Source organism: Diachasma alloeum, unplaced genomic scaffold, assembly GCF_001412515.2.
Source record: "Diachasma alloeum isolate Michigan unplaced genomic scaffold, Dall2.0 Dall_scaffold_00198, whole genome shotgun sequence".
Taxonomy (NCBI): Eukaryota; Metazoa; Arthropoda; class Insecta; order Hymenoptera; family Braconidae; genus Diachasma; species Diachasma alloeum.
The window spans coordinates 479,243-506,364 of record NW_021680363.1 but is presented as its reverse complement, the minus strand read 5'-3'; the positions used below and the strand labels follow the sequence as shown (position 1 = coordinate 506,364).

At 36.7% G+C, this 27,122-nt stretch overlaps 4 protein-coding genes across 5 annotated transcripts in view; 2 read left to right on the top strand and 2 right to left on the bottom strand.

The window, feature by feature from the left end:
- The window catches only part of LOC107035509 (proton-associated sugar transporter A), a 39,749-nt gene extending 25,864 nt beyond the window's left edge, over window positions 1–13,885 (top strand). The window contains exons 1-9 of one of the 2 annotated variants that reach the window (XM_015252947.1): window positions 2,212–3,115; window positions 5,956–6,218; window positions 7,595–7,846; window positions 9,010–9,263; window positions 9,648–9,740; window positions 10,101–10,382; window positions 10,444–10,574; window positions 12,196–12,370; window positions 13,462–13,885. In XM_015252947.1, coding sequence (XP_015108433.1) covers window positions 2,919–3,115; window positions 5,956–6,218; window positions 7,595–7,846; window positions 9,010–9,263; window positions 9,648–9,740; window positions 10,101–10,382; window positions 10,444–10,574; window positions 12,196–12,370; window positions 13,462–13,692 — 1,878 coding nt within the window. In that variant the 5' untranslated portion in view covers window positions 2,212–2,918 and the 3' untranslated portion in view covers window positions 13,693–13,885. Of the gene's footprint in view, window positions 1–2,211; window positions 3,116–5,955; window positions 6,219–7,594; window positions 7,847–9,009; window positions 9,264–9,647; window positions 9,741–10,100; window positions 10,383–10,443; window positions 10,575–12,195; window positions 12,371–13,461 lie in introns of those variants that run through there. The other variant, XM_015252948.2, reaches the window with a different exon arrangement.
- A 1,078-nt stretch (window positions 13,886–14,963) lies between these two features.
- On the bottom strand, window positions 14,964–20,215 carry LOC107048882 (tetratricopeptide repeat protein 21B-like). The gene is made up of 2 exons (XM_015272323.1): window positions 17,211–20,215; window positions 14,964–15,977 (listed from the first exon to the last, which is right to left on the bottom strand). Exons 1-2 carry the CDS (start codon window positions 20,197–20,199, stop codon window positions 15,031–15,033), a joined length of 3,936 nt encoding a protein of 1,311 aa, XP_015127809.1. The 5' UTR covers window positions 20,200–20,215; the 3' UTR covers window positions 14,964–15,030.
- LOC107048883 (protein NATD1-like) lies at window positions 20,195–22,900 on the bottom strand. The gene is made up of 2 exons (XM_015272324.2): window positions 22,545–22,900; window positions 20,195–20,433 (listed from the first exon to the last, which is right to left on the bottom strand). Exons 1-2 carry the CDS (start codon window positions 22,773–22,775, stop codon window positions 20,221–20,223), a joined length of 444 nt encoding a protein of 147 aa, XP_015127810.1. The 5' UTR covers window positions 22,776–22,900; the 3' UTR covers window positions 20,195–20,220.
- A 1,204-nt stretch (window positions 22,901–24,104) lies between these two features.
- Window positions 24,105–25,168, top strand: LOC107048909 (protein TSSC4). The gene is made up of 2 exons (XM_015272356.1): window positions 24,105–24,196; window positions 24,281–25,168. Exon 2 carries the CDS (start codon window positions 24,297–24,299, stop codon window positions 25,014–25,016), a length of 720 nt encoding a protein of 239 aa, XP_015127842.1. The 5' UTR covers window positions 24,105–24,196; window positions 24,281–24,296; the 3' UTR covers window positions 25,017–25,168.
- The last annotated feature ends 1,954 nt before the right edge of the window (window positions 25,169–27,122 follow it).

Here is a 27,122-nt window from a genome sequence, read left to right as displayed (position 1 = left end):
GAAAAACCGAAAATCTGACCCTTTGAAAATTTAAAAAAAAAAACTTTTTCAGTTTTCACTTTTTTCACATACTTTTGAGAGTTCTGAATAGCCCGTCGCTCAAATAGTTGGAATCAACGCTCACCCAGCTAAAAAATTCGATTTTGGCGAAAGTCGACTTTCCCTCTGGAAAAACAGAAAATCTGACTCTTTGGCTCGGGGTGAAAAAAAAATTTTCATTTCGACTTTTGTCGCGACTTTGGGGGTTTCATTGGCATCAGAATTGTTAGAAAATACAGAATCAACTTTCACTTAGCGAAAAAATTCAATTTTGGCGAAAATCGACTTTCACCGTTCACCCACGTGAAAAAGAAAAAAAAATTTTCCCCTTTTCTCTCACCTCCGAGGGTTTCATTGGCATCAGGGGGTCAATAAATACAGAATCAACGTTCACTACTTTTTATTTAAACACCGCCTGCAAACGGGGAGGTGAGGGTGGCTAAAATATATTCTGCAACCCTGTCTCCTCGTTGGCTACAAATTTCAACCCTCCGCATACATGCCTTCCCCTTCAACCGCTCGTAAAATCACGCGTTCTCGGTAGCATCGAGATGGACTTCTCAAGACCGAAAAGAACTGAGGATTCGAAAGGTCTCTGGAAAAGTACGTCGCAGAACTGATTAGGACTTACCAGGTCCATCTAGGTCTGGAGAGATCTTGAAAGACGTCCAATCAGAACCAAATCCTCGACTCGGGAGTCCATTTGGATTTTTACAATATAGAGAGATATTGAGACCCTTATTTTGACCCTTGCGACCCTTACTTTCTTACCGCCATGACCCTTATTTGAACATTTGGATCCTCTTCATCTTGAAAATTCAAGAAAATTTGATTTTTTATATTAAAAAACCATTGATTTTTCGATGAAAGCTTGAATTTTCAATAGATGGAAAATTCAGAGAAGTTATTGCCTGAATTTTCAACATTATCAAGGTTTTTCAGTGCCGTATAGATCTGAAAATAGAGAATTACTTGAATATTCAAGAAATTAACTGATTTGTCAATGAAGAATTCTCCAGAAATTTCATGTTACTTTATCGTTGTTAAAAATCTCAAGTTTTTCCACTTGAAATTTCAAGTGTAATTTTCTAACAGTGTAATCATTGTGATTCTATTGCAGTGGCTCGGGAATAATAATTTACTATTTTAATGTGATAGGGGGTTTATTGATATCTTTATTCTATTGAAATTGTATTGCATGGACGCGCGTCCTCAAAAATGCATTAGAATGTGTAAAAATCATTACTGTTATTCACTACTGCATTCCTCTCTCACAAAAAATAAATGTGTTAATAACGTATTGATCTCTCCATCACCATGATCCAAACGGAAATTATGTGTTGTCAATAAACTGAAATGTCCTCCCCTCAAGCGTCGAAAGTATCGTAACATAATTAAATGAAAGATCCTGGAGACATGGATAAAAACCCATCAGTGTCTCCAATACAAAGCCATCAGGTTCCGAAGCAATTTTCTGTGAATGGGAGCACATATTGACTTGCTTGGAAATATCCACACTTGTTGCAGAATAATACTCGATGCAATTTACTCTCCGTCAGATGATAAAGTTGATTGATGATTCCATCAATTCAGTAGCGAAGTGGTAAACCGGTTTAAGTCGACTCATCTCCGAGTTGGGTTTTTGAGGAATATTTCCGAATCTAAGGGAGATAGCGAAATTTTCATAACTACATTTGTTGTAGCTCTTAATCGGCTCTACAAAAAAGGTTATAATAAAAATCTCGCTATCTCCCTTAGATTCGGAGATATTCCTCGAAAACTCAGCGAAGGGCTAAGTCGACTTAACCCTTCGCTGAGTTTTCGAGGAATATCTCCAAATTCAAGAGAAATAGCGAAATTTTCATTATTATTTTTTTTGTAGAGCGAAGTGAGAGCTACAAAAAAGGTTATTATAAAAAATTTCTATGTTCCTTAGGTTCCGAGATATTCATTATAAACTGACCAATAGTCTAAATCGACTTAAACCGGTTTACCGCTTCGCTACTGAATTGTACCTACAATATCCAAGACTGTCAAAAATTTGATGTTTGAAACTGTCAGGGCATTCCTCGACTTTTTTTCACTGGCTGTGCGTCAGACGACAATCTTCCACCCCCTTTCACTCAGCTGGGGGTGGTCGCAAGGGTTGTGCAACCAGTCGAGCGCTGGACGTTCAACAGGCAACGTGAAATCCTGAAATTCTCCCTCCGAAAAATAAAGTTAGAAAGAAAATATTCTTAAATTCTTAGTGCAGCAATCAACTCCTGATAAATCACCTGAATAATTATCGTAAGGCTGGATGTTATTGCAACTGACTTTAATCAACAGAATTTATTAAACCTCAATCTTCAGTGAGACAATAATTCATTAGTAGTAAATTCACTAAATAACTTCCTGGAGACTGAATTTTGTGGGAGTCAACCAACTTTGTCAAGAAAATTTATCCACCAGACAGGAATGAAATCCCAAATAAAAAGATCATTCGATTCTCAGTGAAAGAGTAGTTAATTACTGGTAACACACTTAAATAATCAACACCAAGGCTGGGATCTGTGGTTTTCAACGCACTTTAATCAAGAAAGTTTGTTCAACAGATGTGAAATCCTCGTGGATTCTAACTAATTAAATCTCATTATCCTGGAGTTGAATAAAGTTTTCGTTGTGTTCGACTGCAAGAGGTACAATGTCCACTGGAAGTATCTTATTAAATAATTTGAGTTGATTTTTAAGACCACATGAACAAGTTAATGCTCATTTCGTGGGGTTTTCGAATAATTAAAATGCTGATCGAGATCTTCTGATTCATTAAAAAAAAGTTACGAATTAATTGGGTAGCAATTTGGTTCATTCTCAAGGTACCATAAACCTCGGATTCAATCATGGATAAATTGCATGATTATCAAGGAATTACGGGCCGAATGCATGGTGTGCGTGATAAAATCAGTGAAAAGTGGAGTGAGTTTAAAGAGTGGAAGAATGAAATACCAACGAATCAGGGAATTGGGGGCGTTGTTGCGCATTTTCGTAAGCCACCGAAATTGGAGAGAAGTCTGGAGGATTACTCCCATGTTTACAGGTATTCACATGCATCAGAAATTTTACATCTTCATTTTTCATTTTTTTGTATTTTTCTCACAGATGTCACAATTTTTTGTACCTCTTTTTTAGTAAAAGATATGACTTAGAAAGTCCACTGTTCGAAATTTTGTGAAATTTCATGGAAAATAAAATAGTAAATCTCATGAGAGTGACATTGAATTGGATTTATGGGAAAAATGGTCATGAAATTTCAAGTTTTAGGTAGAATTCAAGGAAATTCATGAGTTTTCAGTGTGAAAGTGATGGAACTTTCATAACTTGATGAATTTTTCAATGAAACATGAATATTCAGAAACAGGTCACGTATGAAAAAATGCTATAGGATTTTTCTGATAGGATTTCCTATCGGATTTCCCACAGGATTTCCTATAGGATTCCCTATAGAGTTTCCTATCAGATTTATGACCCTAATCCTGACCCTTGTGATCGATTGGTTTCGAGCCTCAATTTTGTGTGTTACTTTCTATAGTGAATTCTATAGGAAATCCTATAGAAAATCCTATAGCAAATCCTATAGGAAATCCTACAGGAAATGTTCGAATTCTCCATAGAATTTCCTTTAAGAAATCCTATAGGATATCCTATAGGATTTTTTCATACATGGAATGACATGAATTTTCAATTTTTCCATGAAATTTCCTGGTTTTTCTGAATTTTCACGGAATAATTTAACTGGAAATACAAGTATTTTATTGATTTTCAGATCATTCAAACAGAAAACTAATAAAATCTTTAATTTTTTAATGACAATATTTCCTGAAATTTAAGTGGAAATAAAGCACGATAAAAATTTTCAGGATTTGGCACGGAAAATTCATACGAAAATGTTTAACAGTGTATTCAATAGAAAAGAAATGACGATATTTCCATTTTCCTGTGAAACTGGCTGTGTTGTGATGGATTCTGGAAATGATTCATAAAAATCTCATTAAACAACCCGAGATGAAAAAATTTGAGAAATCTAAACCCAAGAATCTCTGTGGGAACAATCTCAACAGAATAATTTCCGAGATCCTTGGATTTGAAGATATAACATATTGACTAATGAACATTTCATGGAATATTTTATTCCTCTCGTAAATGGTGGTTTTTTCCATGTGTTCCTTCATAAGTAACTTACATAAAGTTCCGATAGGAATATATCTTACGAGAAATAAATACAACTTATTCCTATCAGAATTTGTTCACACTTGAAATTCCTCAAAATGACTTTTCCTATTTTTTGTCCATTCACTGTTCGAAAATTACTCTTGAAATTTCAAGTGAAAAAGCTTGAAATTTTTACGACGACAAAGTTTCATGAAATTTCTGCATATTTTTTCATTGATAAATCAGTTAATTTCGTGAATATGCAAGTAATTCTCGATTTTCAGGTCCATACGGCACTGAAAAACCTTGAAAATTTAAAAAATTCAGGCAATAACTTTTCTGAATTCTCAAACTATTGAAATAGTATATTGTGTTACAAGTGCGTAAAGAACCACTTTTTCGCACGCACGCGTAACACATCCTATTTCTTGTAATACTTGCCGAGTTCACTGTTCGGAACCGTAGTGGGGGTAAAGTGGTTGCTTTTGTGCACGGTGTGCGTAAAGTTCAAGTAATTCAATTGAAATCGGTCACTAAATTTCTCATTTATCTTGAAAATTTAAGAAAATCATGTTTTTCATATTAAAAAATCATTGATTTTTCAATGAAAGCTTGAATTTCCAAATTCATTGTGAAAATTCAATATCACATACAATTCAATTTTTGTAATACCTGCCTCAAAAGTTGACTTTTCGAAACCGTTTAGTGTGTGTAAAGTGGTTGTTTTACGCACAATGTGCGTAAAACAACCACTTTACACACTCTAAACGGTTTCGAAAAGTGAACTTTTGAGGCAGGTATTACAAAAATTGAATTGTATGTGATATTGAATTTTCACAATGAGTTNACGCAATTCTCCTGCGTAAAACTTCGCTTTACACACTCGAAATTCACTTTACGCACGACCTCTGAACTTTACGCACATTGTGCGTAAAACAACCACTTTACACACTCTAAACGGTTTCGAAAAGTGAACTTTTGAGGCAGGTATTACAAAAATTGAATTGTATGTGATATTGAATTTTCACAATGAGTTTGGAAATTCAAGCTTTCATTGAAAAATCAATGATTTTTTAATATGAAAAACACGATTTTCTTGAATTTTCAAGATAAATGAGAAATTTAGTGACCGCTTTCAATTGAATTTGAATTCAACTTCAGAACATCGAAAATTCAGATGACGCTGTGACTGAAATTTCACGAAACTTCTAACAGTGTTGTCTTTGTTACTGTTATCAGTCTGATAATTTCCCTGCAGCCGGGGAAATTATCAATGTGAAACGCGTCACGTGACCCCGAATACTGCACTCTAATTGGTCAAAATCAGAATTGAGGAAATTGGCTATGTAAATTTCCTCTACTTACTTACTATAAAACAGAATATTTTCTATGTAGAAAACGCGCAGAAAACAGCGGATTTTTTCAATAGAATCTTTGAAAAACTAATAGAACTTTTAATAAAAGTGCAATAGAAATCCAACCGAATTTCCCGGGGAACTCGCCACGTTTGTCTATAAACTTTTTTCGTGCTGTTATTTATTTATTATTTGGTTTTTCCCAACGAATTCCGAGGAAATGATTTTCGAAAATGAGTGCCCAAGAATCCCCTTAGAAAGACGCACAAAATAAGTCGTCTAGAAAAATTAACGTTTACAAAACTATTTAGAGAAAACGTTAGATTTCCTCTATTACATTTTCCAATCTGGCACTATAAATAATCATTTCAAGGCAAAAGACACGGGGAGAACTGGTGAGGATATCAGCAGCAGTGATGGGGATTGAATTTTCTTATGCCGCTGAAACAGCATTTGTCTCGCCTACTCTATTAAAAATCGGTGTTGATCATCAGCATATGACTCTGGTATGGGCTCTCAGTCCCCTTGTGGGATTCTTCGTCACACCGATCCTCGGCAGTGTCAGTGACCGATGCAGATATAAATTCGGGAGGAGAAGACCTTTCATTCTACTATTATCCATTGGCGTTTTTCTTGGTAATTTTGGAAGAAGAAAAAATTTTTAAAATAGTTTGTCATGGGAGAGTGGAAGAAAAGTTTCATTTGCTTTACTTTTGCGGGTGCCATTTTTTTGCAATCAATTATAATGCACATTAAAATTTATTCACTCAATGGCTGACTTTTTTTAACAAAATAAAACTAGAAAATTAGTGTAGATAATAATCTCAAAAAATGGAAGATTTCTCGAAATAATTCCAAAATATATTTTTTGCAGTTGAAAGAATTCCCAGCAGAAAAAATTTGTTTGAATTTCCTTCTTTTATTTTGATCAGATGAAATTTATATAGCGAAGAAACCAAGAGAAAATGTTTTGAAAGAGGAAAAAAACCTGAGAAAAATAAAAATTTTCACACATTATGAGAAATTTTCCACCAAAATCTATTATAATTGGAGTGAAATTAAGACATATTTTCTGGTATTTTAGCAATGAATCTTGAATTGATGATTTTTCCTGTTCTAAAATTAATTCAGTGCCTAGCGAAGCGACAAGGATGGCCATCGATCTTCCGATTCTTCAATATTGATAGAATTTCCGACGTACATCGATCAAGGTTTAAATAGACCAATCGAAATTTAAAAATACTCAAATAATTGATAATCTAAATTTCCAATTGATGGCGAATTAAATATTTAATAAAATGAATCTGTAAATTTTCTCTTAAGTAAATAACCCAAAATTTCTTATACGGGATTTCCGCTTATCCAAATAATCGTCAATATTCCTAACTGAATTACTGGTTAATAAATAATTCGGGATTTGAATATTTAAATTGATGATTACTTCAATAATTAGAATTTAAGAGTGATATTAACTAATTGACGGTTTCCGCACAAAATTCTTTGGGAAAAAATTCCTTCGGAAAAAATTCCTCCGGAAAAGATTCCTTCGGAAATAATTTTTTCATGCAATATTTCATCCTGTAAAAATGCCTCATGCAATAATTCTTTCCCAGAACTATGGGATAAACTTGTTTTGGACAGCATAATCTCTCCGAAAATCCCATAGTTAAGTAAAAAATATTTAACCAATATAAAAAAAAATATTTCCATATTTCCATATTTTTTTTTCTCAAATTTTTTTTCCAAAGTAATTATTTGCCAAGTAATTTTTTCCAAAATAATTAGTTCTGAAGGAATTTTTCCAAGATATTTTTTCCAAAGGAATTTTAGTACCACTTTAAGTAACTAGTTTCTTATTCTCAATACAATGCCCGCTAGAACCGTGACTTTCTTAAAATCAGTAACTTAGTTTTTGAAACTAGAAACTTTTCTTTCTCTGCGAATCTGAATTAAATTTTCTGAATTTTTTCGTTCCACTAAATTGATGATATCGATCGTTGATGCGATCTCAGGATTGCTATTGGTACCCAATGGAGAGGATATGGGCTACGCTTTTGGTGACCCCAGACCACTGCCAAATCACACAGCTCCTCTGGGCCATCGAGTCACTGCTAAAGTTGCCAATGAAACTGCCCCCGCAGTCCCAACGTCATCCCACTGCTGGGGAATATTCTTCACGATTTTAGGAACCGTTTTACTGGATTTCGATGCTGACGCATGTCAAAGTCCAGCCAGGGCTTATCTTCTAGATGTAACGATACCAGGTAAGCCATGCAATGATAAAGCGTGAAAATAGGGAACTTCAATTTAGTTATAGAATGGTGGCACAACAGAATTATCTTGATAGAGAACGATTTTATGAAAAATCTCTTGATATTGTCTCCTGGAATCACAGAATTTTCAGATTAACTATTCTATTGGCTTTTTATTCATGGAACTAATTAACTATTACTTGATGAATACGCAAGCACATTTATAATAATTTAATTTTCAGCATGATTGCAGATATGACAAAATTTCATAGAAAAACCTAGCGAATTCACTAGACGATTCTATTGAAATGTTCAATAGGAAATAATCTAGAGAAAAAGTTAACAGAATTCGATTTTTCTATACAACTGATTCTGTTGAGATATTGTCGATGGAATTCCCTCGAATTTCTTGATGATTTTATCGAGTTTCTTGTTGGATTTTCTTGAGGAAAAGAAAATAGAATGAAACAAACTTGAAAATTTTGAGACGAAGAAATTTTATGGAAAATATCTTCTATATAGATTAAGTTTTTTATTCTTATAGAATAAGTTCTGTAAAAAAATCGAATTCTATTGACTTTTTCTATACAATATTTCCTTTTGAAGATTTTGTGGGACAAAGAATGAATGAAAAAAATTCGTTTGTTCGATTCATGGGGAGTATTCTCACATGGTATTGAATATGGAATCGCCTCACAAGCAGTGATTTGAAGGGATGTCAGGGGATATTATTGTAGAAAATTCAATTTCTCCTGAAATTTAATTTAACACACAGAAAACTTTCATAGAAAAACCTAGCGAATTCGCTTGAAAATTCTCTTGATATCTATTTAAAAATTCCGCAGTTTTACTGCGCGTTTTTTAATAGACTCTGTTCAATAGAAACCATTCAGTAGAGAAAAGCAATCGAAATTTTTGTCTATTCAGACATTTCCTATAGTAATTCCTCGGCCTTAATTTTTCAAGTTTTTTTAAAATTCTTTTTTCATAAATTCGATTTCTATCCTCGTCTTTCGATAGTATAAATATAATAAATGATACAAATTAAGAATTGGAGACTAAAACTTTTATGCGATTATTATTATGTAATAATGTGAAATCGTTACGATTCATAATTTTGCTGCTGTACAATTGATTTTTGGTCGAGGATTGACTGATTTTTTTTTCATGAACAGAGGATCATGCCAGAGGTCTCAGTACATTCACCATAATGGCTGGTCTCGGTGGATTTATGGGATACGGTTTAGGAGGAATAAATTGGGATGCCACGAGTATTGGTGTTGCACTCGGTGGACATCTGCATGCAACATTCACGCTTATCACTATTATCTTCATTATTTGCGTTTCTTACACAGTCACCAGCTTCAAGGAAATTCCTCTTTATCTTCTGGAGCGGGATGAGTATCAGAATATTCAACGAACGCAACAGGTTCAGATATTATTCTCGAATTAATATGGGCAAAATTGACTTGCTTTAATCGTGTAGAACTCGAGAACTCATTTTGGAATGAATTTGTTTGCTTTTGGATCGTTGAGTCAAGTCCATTTTACCTTGAGGCCTCCTGATGAATAGCCACTCATTAGAATAAGTTGTGTAAAAAATTGAATTCTATTAATTTTTTCTATAGAATATTTTCTATTGAACGATTCATAGAATCGGCCAAAAGCTAATAGAATGTTCAATAGAAATCCAATAGAATTGTCCAGCGAATTCGCTCGGTTTTTCTATTAATTTTTTTCGTGCGTCTGGACTGATGAAATGATCACAACTATTATTCCAGCGCATTTTACCCCATGTGTTCTCATTTCGCAGGAGGCGAAACCAGACAATGAATACGAGAAAATAACGGGCGAAGAATGCACATCCTATGGAGCAGTTGCAACGGAAATTGCTGAAAGACATGACGTAAAAGATCACGAAAAACTAAAAGTTTTTTTTTCTCCCCAGAAATTGAATTTAAACTGAAATTCAGTAGCGAAGTGGTAAACCGGTTTAAGTAAACCTATCTCCCAGTTGAGTTTTTGAGGAATATTTCCGAATCTAACGGAGATAGCGAACTTTTCGTAATTACATTTGTTATAGCTCTCAATCGGCTCTACAAAAAAGGTCATAACAAAAATTTTGCCATCTCCCTTAGATTCCGAGATATTTATTAAAAACTAGTCAGTAGTAAAAATTGACTTATACCGCTTTACCACTTCGCTACTGAATTAATTTTTCATTTTGCATTTTCCTTTCTTTTATAAATTATCATTATCATTGCAGGATTTGATACTGAAGCCACTTCCGGTAGATACAAAGAGACACGGATCAGTGCCAATGATCCCCGAGATCTCCTCACCAGGCAGCTACGATAATGACATACAAGAGAGCCAGAATATTGAAACAAGAGTAACACTGAGTGAATACCTGATGTCAATAGTCTACATGCCTCACAGTGTACGCATGGTTTGTCTGACCAATCTCTTCTGTTGGATGGCACACGTGTGCTACTCCCTCTACTTCACTGATTTCGTAGGCGAAGCGGTTTACGGGGGTAATCCACAGGTAAATACTCATCTGGTATACAACATTTTATTGATGGTAATTGTGGTGATTACCTCGTCAGGCGCCGGAGGGATCAGTGGAACGAGAGCTCTATGAGTCGGGCGTGCGATTCGGATGCTGGGGAATGTCGATGTATTCACTATCATGCGCCTGTTATTCTTTGATCATCGAAAAATTGATAGAACTGTATAAGTCAGTAAAAATTTGAATTTCATTATTTTACAATTGCTCTGCACCACAAAATTTTATAGAAAAAACTGCATTCGCTTGAAAATTCTATGGATTTTCTGTTGCAGATTCTATTGGTTTACACATTATGATGTTTTCTGCACTTTTTTTTCAGTAGATAATGTTCAATAGAAACTATTTTATGGAAAAAGTCAATAGAAGTGATCTTTATATGCTGTTTATTGAGATCCTTTTTTTAGAAATCTTTGGACACAAACTTTCCAATTTTTTTTCACTCTATTCTTTTCTCTCATCACGAAAATCGGACAAACATATTTAGCATGGTAAAGTTTTAGAGAAAATAATTCAATAGAATAAGTTGTCTATGAGGTATTCCATGCCAAATGAATCAACGGCTGACCCTCACCCTTTTGGAACTTAATCTTGATTTTTTTCTACGATTGGGGGACTAGAAAAACTATCTCAATTTTTTTCAGATTTTTTCGACAGCCCATCTGGGAGATATGATTTTTTCTTTGTTTTTTCATTTTTTTTTTTCAATAACTCGGGTTTTATTCAACGGATTTTAATTTATGATGGCTCAAAATTAGCCATTTTCTACCATCTATAAGAAGCTTTTGGGTATTTTATTTTCAAATCCTAGATGCTCGTAATACCGAATTTTCAAAAAAAAGAAAAATTGAAAAACTTGAATTTTTAAAATCATGTCGTCTTTTTTTGTCTCCTCTTTTTTCAGTAACTCTTGTAATAAAAACAAGTATTTTGAGCGGTCATATAAGTTGTGTCTTGGATCTATTTTATTTTGAATTTTTTCTTCTCAAAATTCCGCGAATCTTGTCAAAACACCCCAAAACGATTTCGATTATGTATAAAAAAAATGTAACATAAGTGTACAATTAAATTCACTTCATACTATTTATAATCAAAGTCAATCAACGCCATTTTGGGGTATTTTGATCAAATTCGTGGAATTTTGAGAAGAAAAAATTGAAAATAAAATAGATATACGACAAAACCCAACTTGTATGACGGCTCAAAATACTTCTTATGATTACAAGAATTACTGAAAAAAGACGAAAAAAATAAAACGTGACATAATTTTGAAAATTCAACTTTTTCAACTTTGTTTTTGAAAATTCAGTATTATGAGTACCTACGGGTTGAAAAAAAAAATTCCTCAAAATATTCTTATAGATGGTAGAAAATAAAAAATTTTGACTTGTCATAAATAAAAATCGGATGAATAGAACTGGAGTTATTGAAAAAAAACAAAAAAAACAAAGAAAAAATCATTTCTTCAAAATGTGCTGTTAAAAAAAAATATGAAAAAAATTGAGATAGTTTTCCTAGTCCGCCAACCAATAAAAAAATGGAATTTCCAAGAGGGTAAGGATCAGGTTGACTCATTTCACATGAAATAGCTCATATGAAAAACAAATCCTATTAATTTTTTCCATCAAATAGCTTCTATTGGATGTTTCTAATAGTTTTCAATAGAAATTCGATGAAAATCCAATAGAACTTTCGAGCAAATGAACTAGAGGTTTTCCTATGAAATATATTGTACGTGTGGAGAATTACAAAAGAGTGTTGATTATTTTTATTCAATGGAGATTGTTTTTAGGGCACGCAAAGTTTATATATACGGCCTCCTCTTCTACAGTTGTGGAATGATGATGATGGCGCTTACGAAGCATCCAGCAGGCGTTATAATTTTTTCGTGGACTGCAGGCGTCATGTACTCCACGTTATTCACCATGCCGTATTTATTAATTGCACGGTATCATGCACTCTCCACGGTAATTGTGTTCATTATTTACAGAGTCTAATGCATGTTTGGGACTAATTCATTATGCTATCAATGAATGAATCAATTTATTCAAGATATCTATATATACCCAGATAGCAAAACTTTCCGATCCACTGATATTTACCAGCAAGTTTAATTTTTTTTCTGCCGCAAGATTGTAAATAATTTGTCGTCAGTTTGGCGTCATAAGAACGACACATGCAGGTGATAACCCATCAAGTTATCACCTAAATTTGCTTCAAATTTGCAGCAAAAATTTGGAGTTAATATGCACATATTAACATGAGCAAAAGTGCGGTTAAAAATTGCAGTCAATTTGGAGCAAGATAACATAAATTGTTACCCTTTATAGAAAAAAAAATAAAAAATCCATTAATATCAATTTTACAGAAAATTTTTTATATATAAACGTTTATATATAAACGTACAAAAATTCTCATGGCCACGGCCATGGCGGCGTCATGGCCGTCTCCATGATCTTTTGGCCGCTTGCCATGGCCTTTGCGATGGCGTTGCAATGGCGCTGCTGAGGGACGTTGCCATGAAAAAAAAAAAACTAAAGGAGTTTGACCCTCTTGACCCTCGTAACCTTGTTGTACCTTGTGACCCTTATGGCCCTTATGACCCTAAAGGCCCAGGGGGCCACAGGGGCAGAAAACCAGAGGGGGAAAAGGGAAACTGTGATACTGAATTTCAATCTAATGAAAAAAGAAAAGTGTAGTCGGCCTAATCTAATCAATTGAATTATAAGACGAATAGAAAATTTTTATTCTCGTCAGTACTCCCGATAATGAAAAAAGTTAATAAACAAACATTGATAAAACATTTTTTTACCTGATTTCCGTCAAATAGTTGTTTTTCGCCTGTTCCATTTTGCCGCACTCTCCCCGACATTTGAAAAATTTATAAGAAATTTTCCAATTATAAATTTCGAAAGCTATCGTGTGATCTATACGGAACTCTCGGAGCTACTTGGATATCTTCAATTGATTCCTAAGTTGATTAATTCACTGATTCAATGAACGAGTCAAGTGCTATATGAATTCATCAATTGATCATTTAATTAATTAATCTTTTTAGTTCGCTGTAACAACAAATGGTGAGACCATTCAAAGCGGTGGAGTGCGAGGCCTAGGCACAGACGTGGCAATCGTGTCATCCATGGTATTTCTAGCCCAATTTCTCCTATCTTGCTGTCTGGGAACAATCGTAAGTTTATCAGGAACAACAACAGCCGTTGTATTCGTCGCAAGCACACTCGCAGCTTGCGGCGCACTATCAGCGACCCAAGTGATGTATCTAGACCTCTAAGTCATCGATTCAGTCTTCATTTATTACGGGGTCGATAGTGATGTGCCATTTATCTTGGGAATTTATTCAATCAGTATTAATCATACAGTGGAATGGTTTTCAATAATTGACAGGTCTCACTAAGCACAAAATTAATGAATTTATTGATGAATTAATTATAAATGATCTGTGTTGATGTGTAAATATTGTTCGAATTTATTCATGATGTAAATATTCGAAGAATATAAGAATGAATATTCAATGAAACGATACTTAATTTCAATCAACTTTCTTGTCTTTTCATTACATTTCAGTAGTTAAGTGGTGAAATTTAATTGAGTTTTTGATGAATATCTTCAGCTTTCTTTATTCCTTTATATTTCCGAAACTGATGGGAGAACGAGCAACAAAAAAAAATTCTTATGATTATTCCCCGCAACTGAATTGCCATCCAATATTAGAAATGCAGTATTTGACATTTTGCGGTGGAGTGCGGGTAGGATTATTCCCATAAATTTTCGGTAATTTCCAATTCGTTGCATTGTAACGAGAATTATCGATAAACAAAGGGTAACTCGAATGAAGTCGGTAGTAATCTGCTCAATTTTACGTGGACGAAACTCAAGTGTCAAACAGAATAGATTTGGAGGAGATTCTCTCGATGTTATTGACCAAAATATAAAGAAATGCGTACCAAATAGAACGGTCAAGTGTGAGAACGTCAGAACTTAATTTTGTTAACAACAACTTGCAACTGAATGCTGAACATCACGGCTCTCTACTAAAAAAGATGAGATAGACCATACATTTCCAATGAACAATCACCGCCTTCGACGTCTTCTAGTCTCATCCCTCAAAACACAACTTCATTCACAATAATTCAGTAGCGAAGCGGTAAACCGGGTTAAGTCGATTTTTACTATTGGCTAGTTTTTGACGAATATCTCGGAATCTAAAAGAGATAGAAAGATTTTTGTCATGACCTTTTTTGTAGAGCCAATAGAGCGTTATAAAAAAAGTCATGAGAAAAATTTTGCTATCTCTCTTAGATTCCGAGATATTCAGCAAAAACTGGCTAATAGTCAAAATCGACTTAACTCGGTTTACCGCTTCACTACCGAATTGTACTTGAAGTCTTAAAGCTAGTTCAAGTCTTAAAGTTTAAGGCCTTAAATGTCTTTCTCTACGATAATCTCAGACATTAAATAAATTAACAAATCTCATGAACACGTAAAATGGGGGTAAAAAGGTAATAAAAAACAAAAGAAACAACGAAAATGTGCCTTCAAAAACAAATTTTATTGCAGGAGCTGTCCCACCAGGACAGCCCAAACTCCTCCAATCTCAACCCCACAAAAATTACGATCTAATATTATGAATAGACTTCTCTAAAATGTCTTTTCGAATCCTCGGAAAATCTGAATTCTGTTTGAGTACCTCATTGCACGCTTGAATAGCATCAGCATATTTTTTACTTTTCAAACAGCAATACGCCAATTTGTAGCCAACCGATAATTTAGTTTTCCCACCGAATTTCCAGGCCTGAGCGTATTGCACAGCAGCGTCTTTGTAATTTTGTTCCCGTTCGGAGATGTGTCCTGATAATTCATAAGCCCTGACGCAGGTGGCGTTGTGCTGAAGAACCTTCCGAAGAAGATCATTAGCTAGATCGTATTTATTCGATTGCACGTAGATATCAGCGAGAAGGAGCCAGCACCGTTCGAGGTATTCGGCGTCCTCGAAGGTCCAGACGTTCTTGGCAACTCGTTTCAGGTGATTTCGGGCTCTTGGGGTCTGTTTGAGGAGAATGTGGGCTGTGGCGAGCCCCAGGGCTGGTCCCACATGATCTCTTAATGTCTCTTGGCTGGCCAAGGCTGTGCAATCCTGGAGGGCTTTCTCAATATTCGTCTTGATCTTCGTTGTGAGGAGGAAGAAGTTCTCCAAAAGTCTGTGAGTCAACATCTCGTGGGGACTGCCCTTCGGGTTCAACTCTTGAAGAAGTCTCTGGGCTGTTTTCAGGGCCATCGTACGAGAGTCCTGGTACTCGGCGTCTTCCTCGTTGAAGGCCTCGCTGGATAACGCGGAGTCGTCGTCTGGGTCCAGACAAATCTCTATCATGTTGTAAATTGCTTGCTGTCCCCATTCTGGGTCACGTCTTGCTGCGTTGAAGTTTCTTAGCGCGGAGTTTAGTTTGCCAGTTCGCCAGTCGAGGAGGCCGGCACAGTAGTAGAATCCCGCGTCCCGGTTTGATCCTTCCGTTGCGGACTCTGCTCGAGAGAGCCACTCGTCTAGATCATCGATATTACCTGCGAACAATGAAGATGAGATTGATGAATTGGATTTTTCTTTCCGAATGGAAGCTTTGTAATTGTTCAAATTTAAGTTTTGGATTTTTTGTGTTATATCAACCCGGTATGATCGGAATAATCCAAAAATGCAATTTTTGAGACTGCTGCTACGTTCACCTCGTGCCGAAATAGTATATTTCGTCACTAGGCCGAAAAAAACTTTTCTGGCGAATATTCTGGCGAGGGACAATTAACTATTTCCCTCAATAGGAACTTGCCGTATTTTTTTATTTATTTTTAATCTCAAGTTTCGGCCCCAAATGATTAATTTTCAATTCATAAACATTAGAAATATTGATTATTAATTAATAATTATTTGCCCAAAATTGAAGATTTCAAACGCGTTGAAATCGTTAATGACGTCACAAGGGTGGCGGAACGCTGGACCAATCACAGAATAGCTCGAGCCAAGCTAATCCAATGTTCACGTGCGCCTTATCCAATGGATGACGGTAACTCCTCTCTCCGCATATGTGACCAATGGAGCGCTAGCCAGCATTTCTTATGCCACTTTGTGACGCTATAACCGGTCAGATTTCCGGCATATGTTCTTTTCCCCTCCCCCAAACATTTTCATGTACGATCATCTCCTTCGTTTTATAAAGTCGTGCAATTATTATTAAATCACCTTATCCTTTATCTTCCCGCAAAGACCAAATGAAATATTTCGAGTGAAACCTTCTCTATCATTCTCCTATTGTCCATCTGGGTTTTTGAAAGAGTTGGGTTGAAGGACTCAGATAATTGAAATACTATTGCACTTAATGATTTACTCAAATTTTACTACAATTGCCTTTAACAGGTCCGTTATTATCGGGGCGATGAATTTCCAAGAGAGGGAGTAGTGTTGTGTAGTTGCGTTTTTCCTCTCTATTAACCACCTTCATGTACGATCGTCTCCTCCTTTCTCATTATTTTTTTTTCATCTTCATTCTTAGTCCGCGGACGCACCACTGCTTTTATATCCTTCTTCATCATTTACTGAGCCCCAAATTCGTTCGACAAAGTCATTTATTATTAAATGGGCTCAAAGTTGATTATATTATACTAAAGTAGCAAAACGAATGCGAACCGAGAAGAACCGTAGAGTCTTCACATGTTGTTCAATATTGAATCATCTCGCTAATTACTCTTTCCAAACAGGAATCTAACAAACACGTCTTCAAATTAAACATAGAAAACAAAAATTACCAGTTCTCCTGGAAACCTCAATGAGCCTCGCAAGGGCCGTCCAATAAGTCGGTCGCCTCATCAACAACTGCCTGAAATGAAACGCGGCAGTTTCAAAATCCACCTTCCGAAACGCGAGATCGGCCATCATGACGGAGGCCGCCTCATTATTAGGATCAGCAGTCAACAGCGCCGTGCAGCTCGCCGCACACTTATCCAGTTCATTAATCTGCATATACAACTTCGCCAGTGACAACAAAGCCTTGATATCCGCAGGCTTATGCTGCAGTGCCTCCTTATAATGCACAATCGCCTGGTCCCAATCCCTGACCGCAGTCGCGTGATCAGCCATAGTCAAGCAGATCTCCGCCAGCGTCTGCTTAAGAGCAGTCACCGAAGCGTTTACCGACATTCGCTGAATGCACCTGACCTGATTTTCCTTGGCCTCTTTCAACGTCGACAAAGCCATCTGAATATTCCCCGACCTCTCCCTGACCTTGGCAAGAAGCAACAGCTGCCTTCCCCGCATCTCCAAATGCTCTAGATCAGTAGCTCCCCTCGCCTCCTGCAACTCCTGAACCAAAGCCCCCTCAGCCTTATCGAACTGCTTCATCCTCATGAACAACTCTGCCATATCGAGCTTCAGCTCCCCACACCCCTTATTCCTAACCACTTCTTTATAATAATTAACCGCCCTATTGTACTGATGAGTCTTTGTCAGAGCCTTCCCCATTTTACTCGCAAGTATTCTATCCCCAGGACAATCCTTCAACGAGTGCTCATAAGCCTCAATAGCCCGATCTGGCTCCTGAATCGCCATGTACGCATCCCCCAGCATACTATACGTCTTCGACCCTGGACAATGCTCCACCAGCTCCCTAAAACACTTCGCAAACGCGTGACGATCTTTCCTATGATGCAGGTGAATCTCCGCCAGCTTTGTATGGGCTTCGAGATAGTACGGCTCATTCGGCTTAATCTGGCTCAAATAGTTGATCGATCGGTCAATCTCATCCATCTCCAAAGACAACTCTGCGTTTCCAATAACTACTCTCCCTTCTTCTACAGTATTAGAGAAGAGGGACTTGGCTTCGTTCATCAAGGCAGATGCTTCATCGAACTTGTTCAGCTGACTGTAAGCTGATATCAACTCCAAATACAGAGTTGCTCGGTCTGATAATGAGATCGAGTCGAGTGGTGCTGCCTCTTGTGATTTGACTCTAGCGTCTATCAGGGACATCGCCGTTCGCAAACTAGTGATGGAACTCTCCAAGTCGCCATTTTGTTTCTCAACAATTCCAGAGATCAAGTGGTAAATTGGGTCGTCTCGGACTTTGAAGTTGTAGCTGAGTCCCACTTCGAGGCTTTGAGACGCAGATTGATAGTTCCCTTGGCGGGTTAATATCTGCGCCATTAACAGGTGCGCAGGCGCGTTAGCCGGATCGACGCTATCCAGCATCCGCTTCAGCGTCATTAGCGCCCCCTCGAAGTCCCCAGCTTGCATCTTTGCTTTTGCGAGGAGCAGGAAGGCTTCGGAACAGCCAGAACAAGCTTCGGTAATCATTGCTAATAGGATCAAACTTGGTTTATCTTCCTCAGAGGTTTTTTCGTTCTGGGTATCGCTGACTGTCGTTGTTGGCGAGTTGCACAAGTGTTCCGTCACGATCTCAAGGGAAAATACTGGGTTCAACTCGACCAGGTAGTGATACCCATAAGGTAAGTTCGACGAGTTCTTCAGGATCAGTTCAATTGCCATTTCGAGGTACTTCAAGGCTTTGGTCGGATCGTTTGAATTTAGTTTCGCTGACATGAAGTACAGTTTTGGGTCCAAAGTGTTGGACTGGACCTCCATGAGGAAGTCCAGCTGTTGTCTAGCTAGGTCAGTAGATCCTGGGGTGGTCTCCAGAACTTGACAGTGGGCCAAACCCATGAGAGCCGAGAACGAGGACTCGTCGATCCTCACTGCACTTCTGTACCAGTGCTCAGCTTCCTTCACCCTGTGCATCAATAAGTAAATATTTCCGAGTTCAATCATCGGCTCACTGGAATTCGGGTTCTGTTGAATGAGTTTCTCGGTGATTCTCGAAAGCTCTAGGAGAATATCTTTGTCCCTGTTCGTTGTCCTCGTGAACAACTGGATGTTCTTCACGAATAATTCAACATTCTTGGGTTCAGCTAGGATTAAGTTTCTGAAGAATAGCTGGAGGGTCTTGATTGCAGACGGGTAATCCCCATCTCTGCAGATCATTACGACAGTCTTAGCTTTGATGGCATCTAGATCGTTGGAGTCGATGGAGAGGATCCTGTTGCATGTCTCCAGGACCTGATCCCAGTCCTTCATGGCTAATTGATTTCCCATTTTTTCGATCAGCGGAATGCACAAGTTTGAGTATCGAACGATCAGTGCATTCAGGATTAAGATAGCTTGTTCGTGGGAGCCATTGACCTCGTGGGACTTTGCAGTTGCTAGGAGGACACTCAAGCGTCTACTGTGGTCTTTCTGGATGGTGGATAGGTAATTGTGTTGACCTTTGGAGACGTTCAAGTCGATTAATGAGTTTATCAAGAGCACGTCGAGATCGTGAGGGTGCATTTTATAGGCCTTTTCTGCGTATTCCTTCGCCTTTTCTACTTTCTTCAGTAGAAAAAGAACTGTTGCAGTTCGGGACAGTGATGTAGAGGTCGCTTTTCTCCTATCTTCACGAATCCTAGAGTCGATCTGAGTTATGACTGAACGGTCCTTGTTGCTGTTGAGCCGATAAGCGAAACTCTGGATGATGAGGGAGGGGAGAGTCGTGTCCTCGGGGCCGATGAGCTCGTTGACCTGTTGTAAAGCGTCCTGAGGACGATTCGTCTGGAGGTAGGCGAGGGCGAGGAGAATTTTGAGGTTTTCACTTGAGGGGAAAGAGTCAACAGCTTCCTTCGCTTGTCGTAACATACTGGTGTAGTAGCTCTGCTGGCAGTACCAGGTGATGAGCGTCTGGTAATCTGATTCGTCCATTTTCTCCATTTTTGGTATGATGTGGGAGAATTATTTGTTGGGTGAATTCACGGGGTCCTGTGGGTCTGGGAGATCGTCGATCGTGTCGGGGTGGAGAGATTTTGCGGATGGGGAGAGGAGATTGGAGGGGCCGATGACACGCTCCTCCAACTCTCGGTTCTTTGTCGCGAGGTAGAAGTTCTGCATGTACTTGCAGGTGAGGATTATTCGGTAGTCGTGGACGATTGCGTAAGTTAGAGCTGCCTGCAAAATAAATTATGTTTCTTAGCATGTTTCTGCGCGTTCCTTTCCGTAGGAAATATTCAGTAGAAACTATTTTGTATAAAAACCGGTTATAAGTTGTAATGTAATGACGCTTGGCGAGGTATTGCTGATTCCCACTCACATCCCTTCGTTACAATTGTTACAGTTACTGCTCTTTACTTTCGTCGCCGTCACCCATTGTCTCGGACACAAACAAAATTTCGTACTAATTGCTTTTTCAAGGAGTGTTGGTGCAAACTTTTTTTGCAAATTAGCTGGGAATATCCTCGAAAATAAACAGAGTTTAATTTTGGAGATCGGATAATTTGAAGCTCATAAAGAGCTAATTTTTTACGTTTCGAAAAATTTTTCAGTTTGAGGCAGCTTTATGTGCAAACTGTTAGAGGAATGGAGTAAGAATGGACCAAATTCGATTTTCACTATCGCATTATTCGAAGCTCATCAGGATTCAATTTTCCACAGTTCAAAAATTTTCTGCTGATACCATTTTTGACGAAAAACAAAAGAAAAGTTTTACAATTATTCAGCCTTTCGTCTTGTCATGAAAGAGCGTGGGAATACCTCCACCCCCCACATGTCAATGGAACACGCGTCGCATGAAATTCAACGTGAACTTGATACCCTATTTAATGTAAATTTGGGCTCAAATATAATGTGAACATGAACGCAAATTTGATGCGAACTTCAGCTAGAATTTTTTCGCCGAGTGAATGTTGATTCGGTTTTTGTTTACACTTTAGATGGCAGTGAACCCTCGGAGGCGTCAGAAATGTCGAAATAAAAAATTTTCATTTTCACCTGGATCAAGGGTGGATCTTGGATTTTGTCAATGTTGATTCTGTATTTATTCACCTCTCAGATATCAATGGAACCCTCGGAGGCGTCAGAAATGTCAAAATAAAAAATTTTCATTTTCACCTGGATCAAGGGTCAGATCTTGGATTTTGTCAGAGGGAAAGTCGACTTTCGCCAAAATTATTATTTTTTTTCCAAGTGAATGTTGATTGTATATTGATTCACCCCTCAGATGTCAATGGAACCCTCGGAGGCGACAGAAACGTTGAAATAAAAAATTTTCATTTTCACGTCAAACTCCATGAGAAAGTGAACTGAAATTTAATGAGAACTTAAACTGCAATTCAATGTGAACTTTTTCGCCAAATGAATGTTGATTCGTCATTTATTCGGCTGGAGAATTTTTCGAAACGTAGAATACTCTCTACAACTCTTTATGAGCTTCAAATTATTCGATATCAAAAATTAAAGTTTGTCCATTTTTAAAAAAATTGCCTGCCTCTTTGTAAAGAAGTTACGAGGGTTATAATCAGGATCAAATAAGGGCCAGCGGTGTCATATGGGGCTCTCATATTCTATTTCTTCATTTTCACAACAAAAAGATGAGCGCGCGCACAGATCTAGTATTAACAAATAAACTTCAACTCTATTAAATTTTCCATTGAAGTTTGAAATATAGAGTAGCTTTGGATTTCCTGTTTTACTATTGAAATAACTTTGAAATTATTTATTTTTTCAATGAACAATTGCACGCACTATACAACTGACCTTTTGTCCATTTGCAAAATTTGTAAGATATCTACGTGTCTACTTTTCTACTCACAAACGAAACAATGGGGGTAGGGGAGGATAAATGAGCAAAGAAAAATTTGGTTTACCACCCCCCACAACGAAAATAAAAAAGTTTTTTTTTTCAATTTGAAAATCGCAGTCATGACTAGTGTTTCTGAAATTTAATAATATTGTTGAAACATAAGAAATTGAGGAAGAAATCAAGGTATCCATTTTACCCCGTTTTTGCTTTACTTTGCAACTCCTACGACGCAGTCTTATGACAATGTGTTTGTTTTAATAATCATTAAATGAACTCGAGGCAGTAGATTTGATCAAATTCAACTCATTATTTAAATCTGGTGTCCATATTGCCCCACCCATCCCTATATAGTAATTTCTCAAGTAAGTGCAGAAAAACCGTCGAAATTCTCGGCTCAATGACCAAAAAGCTCTTGGGTCCATATAATAATCTTGATTCAAGCACTATTTTTTCATTGATGTTGTTCATCGAGAAATAATACCTCAGCTAAAATTCTCGCCAATCCGCGTCCTTGATACTCAGTTGGAACGTTAATTGATCGCATATCAAGAGTGTTATTGTCTTTTTTATACAACAGTACTGCGCGATCATTATTGTTTAGTTTCACGTAGAAAATCCGACGATTTGGATTGTGAAATACACCGTAGACACTCCGAATGTGAATAATGTTGAGGGTGAAATGCTTCAAAATACTGGGGACTGCTCCAAACATAAAAAAATTACGATTCTTCAGTCTTCATGACAATAAACAAGATTACACATTTTTATATTCACGTTTTTCATTCGATTTGATCCCACGGGGAACTTGTGACACTTGTCATAGGGGAGTAAATACTTTCAAAAGGTTACGTTTGAGTTGTCATTTGCGGTTGCTAGGCAGCGAAATCTTTTGTATGCGTGGGAAGTGGCTCCCTCGATCAAGATGGTAAAACAGATTGGAAAATTCGGCCCGTAAAACCTCGAAGTTGGACGGCCAAAAACATAAAATATATTCTATTTATATATTATATATAAAATAGAATAGATTGAAAAATTGTAGCGCTTGAATTCTTCATATAAGTATGAATTTCCTGTTCATTTTTTGGGTATGAATAGTATAAGTTTTTTTTTAATTTCTCAATGGAAAATAACAAAAATACCAATGGGGGAAAAATTTAGAAAATTTATGCCTGCTAATTTTAATTTGTAAAAATTAATAGAAAAAGTGAAAAAATTGATTTTTCTATACAGCTTATTCTATTGAGATATTTTCTATAGATTTTTCCTCGGCTCAAACTTTCCAAGTTTTTTGTTTGATTTTTTTATGGAACGAAAAGAAAAATAGAATGAAAAAAACTTAGAATTTTATTTTTCTATACAACTTACTCTATTGAGATATTTTCTACAGAATATCTTCTATTGAACGATTCAATAGAATCGACCAAAAACTGATAAAAGTTCTCTAGAAATGCAATATAATGCTCTATCGAATTCGCTAGGTTTTTCTGTTAAATTTTTTCGTGCGTAAATTTTCTACAAAACTTCATGAGAAATTTTTGATAGGAATTCCTCGTCATCAATTTTCTGCTTTCTTCACTCTGTCTTCTTGTTTTTTCACATTACAAAATCCAACTAAAAACTGGGAAAATTTGAAGTTCTATAGAAAAATAAAATTCTATTGAATTTTTTCTATAAAACATTTTCTACTGAACATTTCTATTAAATAGATGCCTAAAATCTGCGAAATGTTTTAATAGAATCAGCGAGTAACTAATAAAATTTTCAACAGAAGTCCAATAGAATTGTCTTCTCATGCTTGTGCACAAAATCTACTGAATTTTTAATTTCAATCGTGTCGTATCGTCCTGTTTTACCAATTCCCTCTCAATCCAGCAGTTGACTTATCGACAGTTGCACTAAAATTTTTTGTTACCCATTGAGTTCCTAAACATAACCTAAACACCTAAACCCGAATTTCCAAAACAGTCCAAAACAAAGTGTCTGTCTTTCAAAGACGAGATCAACTCCAAACTAATCCAAATCAATCAAAACCTCTTAAACGTCACGAATGAGCATCTAAAATCAACAAACTGTTCTCGATATTATTTGGAATAGTTTTCCAAACTCTCCCAGGACACTTCAAGAGCCCCACAGGTGAATACCAACCAAACGAATCCGAGAAATGTCAGTATCATCCAAAATATTAAACACTACCTCTGTAACCACTTTGATCTCCAGATTCTCACAAATAACCATGAAGATCCCCTCGCCCTCGAGTTTCACGTTGCAAGGAGGGGACTCGTCCTTCGAAAATCGTCAGAAGGCTTTATTCAACGAATTATCGCAAGCAGAGAGAGCCTGCAATGTAGTCCAACCAGTCTCAGACTATCCAGACTTGGCAGTTGGACAATTTCGAAGGCCCCCACCCCCAGGAAAACGTCGAAGGACTGAGACGAGACAATTCAAGGGTCAAGAGAGCATTTTCAAGAGACCAGACCTGCCTTCACCCTTTGCAGACAGAAATATCCCGGATTATCTTCGAAACCCTCACAAATGGGCAAAATACAGTCTTGCTGATGTGTCGAATGAGGACATGTCAGACAGGAGTAATACTCAGGCTGCACTCTCGTTTCTGAATGGGTTGAGAGCGAGGAGGCTCAAGGAACAGGCGACCAAGGACAACGAGGACATGGAGGTGGATGGGGAACAGCATGGGAATGCCTCCGACAGTCCTTCGACGTCGAGGGTCTCCTTCAGGACACCCTGGGCCAAGACGATGCAGAGGGAAACTCTTGCTGTTGAGGATAAGGAGGAGAAACCGGTGTTCAAGGGGAGCAAAATCGTTCTGCCTGAGTATGTCGTCGGGCAGAAGGTGGTCAAGAAGGGGAAGAAGGAGAAGAGTGTGGAGAAGGTCGACAGGAGTAAACAGCTGAAGCTCCAGCATTTGGAGGAGCAGGATGCAGAAGATGAATAAATTTTTCTTGTTATTAAGTTTTAGTGGGAAGAGAGAGGGGTAGGATAAGCTACTCAGTAGTTCTCAAATGAGAATTGTTACTTTGAATTTTCACTAACTGTTGTGATTCTTAACTAATGAATGGCGATTTTTTTTCGATCATTTTTTTTTTTCAATTTCTAAAATATAAACGTCCATCTACTGGGCGGTTTTTTAGGCGCCCATCTACTGGGCAGTTTACCCTATTGAGCGGAATATGGAAGTTACATTGGGGGGAAGGAATTCTTAAGTCAAGAATTCATTAATTTATTCAATGAAAATGCGGAAACTCTGCCGGAAAGAATGAGATTCTTGATTCTGGGATCAAGTATTCCTTAATTCAAAAATTTCGAGATTCTAAATTGAAGACAAAAAGTTTTAGAAAAAGGCTCCAGTTTCTAGGAAAACATCTTGGAAATAAGTGAAATGTTTACTTCTTTTACCGCATTTTTTCCTGAGAATTAGAGGAGCAAGTGTTAATGTTTAATTATTTTTACTTTAGTCTGATGCAAATGTAGTTCAATTCAGGCACAATTAACGTTTTCCCATATTTTAAGGATATGTTGGTTCTGGAATTCACACTTGATTTTGCGATCTTGAAATAACGAATTTGAGGTTTTCAAATTAAGAACATTCTTGTTCTTGAATTGATAATTTTTCGTGTTCTAAAAGTTATCAACTAATTTTTATAAATCCTTTGTTTTTCGAAGTATATCAACTGACTCAACACCTTGACTCAATTAATGTTGAATTAAAGTTCAATTATTTCAGAATTTTATCTCTTTCGAGTGGTCTCAGTTTAAGAAAACACTGATTCTTAATCTGAAAACCCAATGGTTTTTGATTCAAGAACTCTTCTCACTGGAAATAAGTAAGTTTTCGATACTGAATTTTATGAATTGTTTATCTAAAATGGGGTAAGCAGTTTCTTATTCTCAGTACAATGCCTGTTAGAACCATGAGTTTCTTAAAATCAATAGCTTGGTTTTGAAAATTGAAAACGTTTTTCTTGTGTGAAAAATATTTTTATTACAAACTCACTCATTTTGTGGTTTGAGAAAAGATTTTAAGAGAGTTTTTGTTGAGAATTCTCTACGTGATTATCAATTTTAGGGGCAAAGGCTGAGAAAAAATTTGAATTAAATTACGATTTTAATATTTTTGTGTGGTACGATTTCTCACTGCACTACTGAATTCAATTATAGTTCTGCATCGTTCATATGATATTAACTAGAAGACCCAATTTTTTATTCTGAAGAAGAATAATTGATGGTAGGTTTCACGAATGTAAATACCGCCTTTCTTTACATCGGTTTCTATGTAACAGTAATAGTAGGCAATAAGAATAAATCTATAAATTGAATTCATGGCCATGCGTTAATTAATGCGTAACACCTGTTCCGCAGAATAGTCTAGATAAGCGGCTGAGCTTGAATTAATTCGCACGATCAATCTCGTGTCTTTAGAGCATGAAGACGTCTCCGAGAACTCCTCAATGTTCAGAGATCGAAGATATACATAAGAGTAGACAGTTCAAACTTTGTTTTTAGAGCGTGAACTATTTTCTTTTGGGAGAAAATATTCTTCCGACAAGAATTTAAAGCGAGTTTTCGTATGGGAATTTTGGGCATTTGGTTGTCCGAAACAAATATGATTGGCAAAATTATATTTTTTTCTCAGTGCGTGTACCGTGTATAAAGTGACTTTTCAGAAAAACATGGCAACTTTGAGCTTGAATATATAATTAAGGGTGACACGGAGCATGAAAAATCTCACGGGACTTCTTCAAGTATACGATCTAGATCACTCTTGATTTTTTTCAGATTTTTCCTAGATTTTTCAAATTTACCATTATGTCGATTCATGCTGGTGCGGCGCGGTACTTACGGCGCGACCAACAGAGTGTTAAAGGACTAAAACAAGTGAAAAAAAATCTCTAATTTGATCAGAGTACAGGTATTAATGAGGACTCACTCTGTGTTCAATTTCAGTCCAATCGATCCAGTAGTTTTTGAGAAATCGTCCTTCGTTTTTCAAGCGTTTTTCCGATTTAGATTTTTTTTCAAAATATTCGTCTCGATGTCTTTT